This window comes from Antrostomus carolinensis, unplaced genomic scaffold (genome assembly GCF_000700745.2).
Source record: "Antrostomus carolinensis isolate BGI_N321 unplaced genomic scaffold, ASM70074v2 scaffold20714, whole genome shotgun sequence".
Taxonomy (NCBI): domain Eukaryota; kingdom Metazoa; phylum Chordata; class Aves; order Caprimulgiformes; family Caprimulgidae; genus Antrostomus; species Antrostomus carolinensis.
In genome coordinates this window covers 1-7,194 of record NW_010309046.1, presented here as the reverse complement: position 1 = coordinate 7,194, position 7,194 = coordinate 1, and the positions used below count along the sequence as shown (strand labels likewise).

The following is a 7,194-nucleotide window of genomic DNA, read 5'->3' as shown; positions in this document are numbered from 1 at the left end:
GGGGAGCCTGTGGGAGAGGGCACTGGGGCACAGCGCAGGGACTCACAGCTGGGAAGAGCACCAGAAATGCACCCCAGGCTCTGTACGACGGGTGTGATCTTGTGTTGTTTGATTTTGTTGTGTTTTGTTGTGTTTTTAGTGGGATGAAGCCCTGTTAACGATGAGTAAAGGAGAGAAGGCTCAACTGGAAATCGAACCTGAGTGGGCCTATGGCAAGAAAGGGCAGCCCGATGCCAAGTATCCTTCCGCAGTGGGGACTCGCTCAGGACCTTGGAAATGCTGGTGGAATGAGGGCTTGGGGGAGCGTTCAGTTGTTACTCACAGCAGGCTTAGAATGCTAACGAATATATATATATAGATATATATATAAAATCAACTTAATGGATAGATGCAACTGCCCGTGGGATTTCAAGGAAAACTCCTGTGGGCAGAGCTGCAGGGAACCTGCTGTTTTCTTCCTGCTTTTCCATTCCAGCTGCTTCCATGTGCTTATTCCTGCAGCTGCTAACCAGTGTGGAGGGGAGACAGCAGTGAAATCCTGGCTAGAACTGGTTCTGGGGTCTGAAATGGAAATGTGGGACGGAGGGAAGGATCCTGCAAGGGATGGAGGGAAGGATCCCAGAGCTCTGCCCTAGGGATGGAGGGAAGGATCCCAGAGCTCTGCCCTAGGGATGGAGGGAAGGATCCCAGAGCTCTGCCCTAGGGATGGAGGGAAGGATCCCAGAGCTCTGCCCTAGGGATGGAGGGAAGGATCCCAGAGCTCTGCCCTAGGGATTGAGGGAAGGATCCCAGAGCTCTGCCTTAGGGATGGAGGGAAGGATCCCAGAGCTCTGCCCTAGGGACGGAGGGAAGGATCCCAGAGCTCTGCCCTAGGGATGGAGGGAAGGATCCCAGAGCTCTGCCCTAGGGACTGAGGGAAGGATCCCAGAGCTCTGCCCTAGGGACTGAGGGAAGGATCCCAGAGCTCTGCCCTGGGGACTGAGGGAAGGATCCCGCAGAGCTCTGTCTCATACAGTGTTTGTTTTTTTGAAGCACTTCCCGAGGAAGGGAAGTGATTGTTCTCTCTCCCTCCAACCCTTTCTCGTGCTAATTTAAAGCTCCAGCCATTCTTCTTCCCTCTGCTGTAGGCAGGACAGTGTAACCTCCCCTCAGAGGAAAACCTGTGACTGTGTCCCAAAAATGGAGACACCCCTTGGGCAGCTCAGGTGGGACTCGGCTGCTGGTCCCCAGAGGAGTGTGACCAAGGAAAGGTCTCTGCAGAGCTGGTCCCCAGTGTCTCCTGAGCGCAGCTGTGGGTCTGGGCTAAACCCGGGTCAGTGAAATACAACCCGAGACAGAGCAGGTGGTGAATCCCCTCACACCAGGGGGGTTAACCCTGCGGTTGCTTCTGGGTTGGTTTGTTTGTTTTAAATGTTCCTTAACTGGTGCAAACAGGATTCCACCCAATGCAAAACTCTTCTTTGAAGTGGAATTGGTGGATATTGAATGAAACGAAGAGTTTCCTTTGCTGCTGGGGATCCACTGGTGATGAAGAAAGCTCCTGCCAACTGCAGTTTTGCTCTTGTAACTTCAGGATCTAGTTACGACCGTGGCCTTGTATCAAATCCAGTCTGTTTTCCCTGCCCCCCCGACTGCTGTACAGTAACTCACCACTAAAAACCCACAGTTTGTACGTGCAAGTGACTCCACTGTGTGTGTATCAGCCCTTAAAACTATGGGGGAAACCGGGTCATCTCCAGCAGCCTCTTCACGGGGAGTAGAGCCCCTGAGAGAAACAAGCAGGGGGATGTGTCAGTGTTGGGTTCGTGGTTGGACTCGAGGAGTTTAAAGGGCTTTTCCAATCCAGGCAGTTCTGGGATTCTGTTTTTCTCACCCTGCCCAGTGATCTTTTACTGAAAAGCATTTCCTTCCCTCCCCAGCCCAGGCTGCAGCCTGATCTGCTGTGCAGCTGCTGAGTCTTAGAGCAGCACTCAGCCAACAACTTTAATTAACCTACAATGTTAGAAGAGGGGGAAGAGGAAAACATTCACGTTTATATTCTAGGCATTGCTTAAGTTAGAGGGGAAACAATCCACTGACTTTCTCCTCTGAAGGTGTTTTAGAGAAGTGGGAGGTGTGAGCCCACCCGCTTCTAGCTGAGAACCACAAACCTCCCCGGGCTGTTCCTGCGCCACAGACGTGACTTTGAACAGCACGTGTTGAACTGAGACTCTGACTTGACGGAGGCAACCCAAGAAAGCTCAGAGCACCACTGAATTCCTGGCTTTTATTAGAAAAATGAGAATGATCAACTTCGATCAAAAATGAAAAAAATCTGCTCACGCTGTGTACATGAAAAACTCCAAATACAAAAAATCATCCCAAACACAGATTGTGCTTTTTAAAAAAGAATGCAACATCATTTTGCTCTGCGTTTTTAATTCCTGACCCCACACAGAATAGAAAACACACACGGCAGCTCGCAGAGGCTGCCAGAGGCAGCTGGAGAGTTTCAATGGGAACAACATAAAGGGGGTGGCTGGCTGGGGCCTGGAGGGAGCTCGGGATGGGGCAGGCAGGGAGGGTCTGGGGGGAGAGCAGCGCAGGAGAGGACACCACCAGCCATCCCCCCCTGCTGCTGTCCCAGAGCAGCCCTGGTGGCCAACAACACCTTTAGAGGGGGAAAACAAAACAGAACAACCCAAAATCCTACAGCTTTACTGATTAATTCTATGGAATCATTTATAAGACTGAAAAAAAATAATTCTTCAGATATCTTCATAAATTAGTGCAGGGAATTAAAAAAAAACCAACAAAAACTGTATTTATGGTGAACTAGAGTTGTACAGAGATCCCGTGTATCACCGACCGGCCGACCGGCCGGCACACAACCCTGCTGCTTTTTTTGCACGCAGACCCTGTGAACATCAGCTCGCGGCACATGCAAAGGACCAGGAAGCAGGTTCACAACAGCTCTGCCACGTCCCTCATTTAGAAAAATAGAATCTTGTTTTTTTTTATTTTTATTCCATCTTTGTTGAAACTGCAGCACAGTGACCTCCCCTCGCTCTCTTCGGATCAAGTTGGATGATAATACTGCCCGTAATTCCACGCGTTCTGGTAGTTGTACTGGGAAGAACAAAACAAGACGGTCACGTTAAGTCGGGAAGGACACTGGGGTGACAGGGCAGCGCTCGCTCCCGCAGGCACAGGTGGCATTTCCCCATCTGTACCCAGCTCCGAGGTGACCCTCGAGCGGTGCCCGAGATGTTTTCAGTCACCTAATAAACACACACGTGGTCAAGTGTCCCAGCAGAGGACAGGGCAGAGGCTCACTCCTGCTCCATCGCTTCTCCCCTTTCAACAGACCCGTGTGAGAGGGAGGGATCAGAGGGGCACACAAGCAGGAATCGCCTGTTCCAGCTCCTGTGCGCTGCTGGAGCACAGCCCCGGGCAGGGAGAGCCAGGGCAGACAGCTCCAGAGCCCTGCACCGCTCCCTGATGAGCCATCAGCTCACAGACCCTCACCGAGACATGGCCCAGGGCCTCGCTGCAGCCAGCCGTGTGCCAGCCGTCCTGGCTGAGCCCGGGCAGGGGCTCGGCTGCCCAGTGTCCCATCCCTGGGCTGGCACCAAGGAACATCTCTGTTCCTGAGGAAGGGTTTCTGTCTGCTCTGCTCCAGAACCCCAAGGAAGTGATGGAGTTCCCACGTCAACCACAGACCGAGATCTTCACCGACACTACACATCTGTCCTGGCCTCGTGCTGAGCAGTTTCCCTGTGCTGCGGGAGACACCTTTCACCACCCGACTTTGGAAAGGACACTTGACCTTGGGTGGTTCTAAACCTCGGACAGAATCCCAGCCTGGTTTGGGCTGGAAGGGACCTTAAAGCTCATCCAGTCCCAACCCCCCTGCCAGCAGCAGGGACACCTTCCACTAGACCAGGTTGCTCAAAGCCTCATCCAACCTGGCCTTGAACACTTCCAGGGAGGAGCAGCCACAGCTTCTCTGGACAACCTGGGACACTGTCTCACCACCCTCACACCAAAGCATTTCTTCCTCACATCTCATCTCCATCTCCCCTCTGCCAGTTTAGAGCCATTAGACAGAGAGCAGCTGGTTTGTCTCCCATCTGCAGACGCAGCTCTCACGGGCTCAGGAGGCTCCTTGCAGTCTAGGTAACAGATCTCATTAAACTGCTGCACAAACCCTTCCCTGGGACCCTCTGGGGCTCAGAACGAGCATTCCCAGCCTGCAGCGCCCAGCTCCCCCCCAGCTGAGGGGGCACCAGCAGCACCCACCTTCACCAGCACTGATCTCGTACAGGACGGCAAGTGCTGGAGCTCTGAATTCACAACCTGCCCCGTGGACTGTCAGTCCAGAAGGAAGCAGAGCATGTGCTGGAGGCTGCTGCTGCCGCAAGCAAGAAGAGGAAACCCAGGTGTGGTGTTAGTGAGTCACTCTTCATGCCACTCTAGGGCACAAAATGAAATGCCAGGCAGGAATGGCCCCAAAAGGACAAGCCATTAACAGGCTGATTCAGCACGTGCTGGGTGCCGGTGCTGGGGAACCCAGACAGACACGCTACAGGAACTACTCGTTGGAGAAAGTAACTATCAAAATTGGTGTCCCAAGGCGACTCTCCTGGGCAAAACACTTCAGCACAGGTCTCCTGCCCTCAGCCAGCCATGTCCCCAGCTGCTGTCACACCTCCTTTCAAGTGAAGAGCTGGCCACCAAACTGCTCATCACGCTCCACGCTAGAGACAAATATCTCACACTTGCCTCGACAAAACCAGGGACTCAGTGTTTGCTACAAACTCTCCTCACCAGCTGACACTCGGCCACAGAGAAACACCACTGGGTGCTTCTAACTCTGCTGTCCCAACAGGCACTGGAAGGAGGGACCCGGAGCACACCCACCTGGTACCAGGCGTTGTAGTTGTACGCGGCCTGGTTCACCTGCATGTCTCCATCCATCATCTGTGCCGACGCCAAGGCCGGGTCATCTGTCAGCATTTTCTTTTCATCCGGCTCCTCTGATCTGTGAAGTTAATATTTAGAATCATGGAATCCCAGACTGGTTTGGGTTGGGAGGGATCTTAAAGCTCCTCCAGTCCCAACCCCCCTGCCAGCAGCAGGGACACCTTCCACTAGACCAGGTTGCTCAAAGCCTCATCCAGCCTGGCCTTCAACACTTCCAGGGAGGAGCAGCCACAGCTTCTCTGGCCAACCTGGGACACTGTCTCACCACCCTCACACCAAAGAATTTCTTTGGCTGGTAAATGGTATCTTAGGTCAAATTCTGAGCATATCTTTGTGTGAGAAATGTTAAAACAGATAAAGGTAAGTAATATTTCCAAACTTGGTGCCCTATCCAAAAAACAAGGTAACAAAGTTTGATTCTGAGAAAGACAGTGGTATATTGTGCTTCAGAACAACAGTCTGGGTTTTAAATTGTTCTGGTGCTGAGTCAGCAAAAGCATGTTTCTGCTTAGAGACTGAGTTATTTTCACCAGTGCTGTTTAATTTTTCTGCGATGCAGAATTCAAAGAGTTATTTCCCAATAAATCCATTTCCAAGTCTTTTAGCCAACAGTTCAGCCCCAGTGATTAAAACACCAGTGACTTGGCTCCTGCAAGCAGCAGGTTTAAAGTTGAAAAACATTTCTATATATTCACGGACTAAAGAAAAAAAAATACAATCCCTAAGATTGTTCCCTGAACTATTTCCAAAGCGTTTGTATCAGCTGCAGCTCAGCGTAGTACATACTCCAGCTCCCCACACTGCAGCATCGATCGAGCTAATTCACACCCTCAGGTGAACAGACTTCCTACCCGTTCTCTGCTCTCCTTTTCAGAGAATCCTGCTCCTTCAGAAGTGCTTGGTGTTCATCATAGGCATCCAGGAGCCTGAAGGAGACACAAAGAAATAAAGCTTTGCTCACCATTTTCATGTCAACTTTTAAACACATGAGCAATCATGGCAAAACGTCTACTTCAAACTGTAAAAATCAAAAAACATTGTAAAAAAAATCCTCAGTCACCATCAAATTTTAATCAGAAATCCACCACAGAAGATGGGAAAGCCAAAAAACTTCCTTTGATTCCACAGTGTGTAGTGAGGAACGTTCTGTGAGCTCTGAAATTCCCACCTTCCATCCCACTTCCTGCAGGTTTTATGGAGTCCCTTTTATAAAGGAGTTCTCCAAAACTCGGTGTCTGTGACACCGCTGCTCTGTGCCAGCGGCTGCACTCCCCCGGCTGCGTGCGGGCGCCATCCAGAGCAGCACTGACATTCAGGAATCAGCATTGCTTTAAATAGTGGAAATGGGGTTTATACTGAATTATAATAACTGCAAAATTAAAACAATTGCAGAACTACAACACCTGCAGCCTTTTCCCAAAGAACGTGGCAATGACAGGTGTATTTAACGCAGCACCAGAGCCAAACTCCCCACACATCAGTAAATATCATCTCATCTGCTGCATGCCGCGCTTCACAAGGTATCGCTCGTCAATATTCCTCTGTGAAAACCGTTCCCTGCGCTTGCTCTGAGCTCTGGTGTCATTTGGGAACTGAAACTTCACTTTTCTTGGTCTCTCCAGGATCCCCAACCCGCAACCCCTGGCTCTGAATGGTCAGAGTCAGCAGAAATGGGGGACAGCTATTGTTAAATCACACAAAGCTGAGAAACTAACTCCTGGTTGGTCCTGCCAAGTTACTGAGCTGCAGAATGTAAATAAAAACAAGAGCTTGTTTTGCAGTGGAGAATTAAGAGGTGAAAAGGGTATCTGGTATTTAATTAATAGTTGTGCTTCTAGTATCTGATCCTCCCACGTAAGCACAGAGCACTGTTAATGCTTCTGAACATAGAAAAATCAACTCAGTGCAGTTTGGAAACCTCAGGCAGCAGCTCTGGGGTACAGAGTGTGAAATCACACTGGTGTCACGAAACACTGCACCTTCTCCTTGAGGAACATCCTCCTTCAGGAGACTGAGCGAGAGAAAACTACAGGTGAGCACCCACAGGCAGAGTAATTTTGTGCTATGAGGCTTTAGGTATTTAAAATAAAAAAAAAGGGATAATTTTCTGAAAAGAGATTTCTATTTAAAAACAGGAACTTGGTTTAGAGGAGCAGCCATCCCTCATCACCAAGGAAACGACCCAACGGCTGCCCCTGCCCCCACCCCTTCCCTGCTCCCACAGACACG

The 7,194-nt window shown here is 50.6% G+C and overlaps 1 protein-coding gene across 1 annotated transcript in view; it reads left to right on the top strand.

Annotated features, from left to right (window-relative positions):
* FKBP3 (FKBP prolyl isomerase 3) overlaps window positions 1–1,489 on the top strand; it is a gene marked incomplete at its 5' end in the record, with an annotated part of 5,361 nt that extends 3,872 nt beyond the window's left edge. Inside the window, 2 exons of the mRNA XM_010165979.1 lie at window positions 140–237; window positions 1,435–1,489. Of these exons, the coding sequence (XP_010164281.1) occupies window positions 140–237; window positions 1,435–1,489 (153 nt within the window). The remainder of the gene's footprint in view (window positions 1–139; window positions 238–1,434) is intronic.
* Window positions 1,490–7,194: the final 5,705 nt, after the last annotated feature.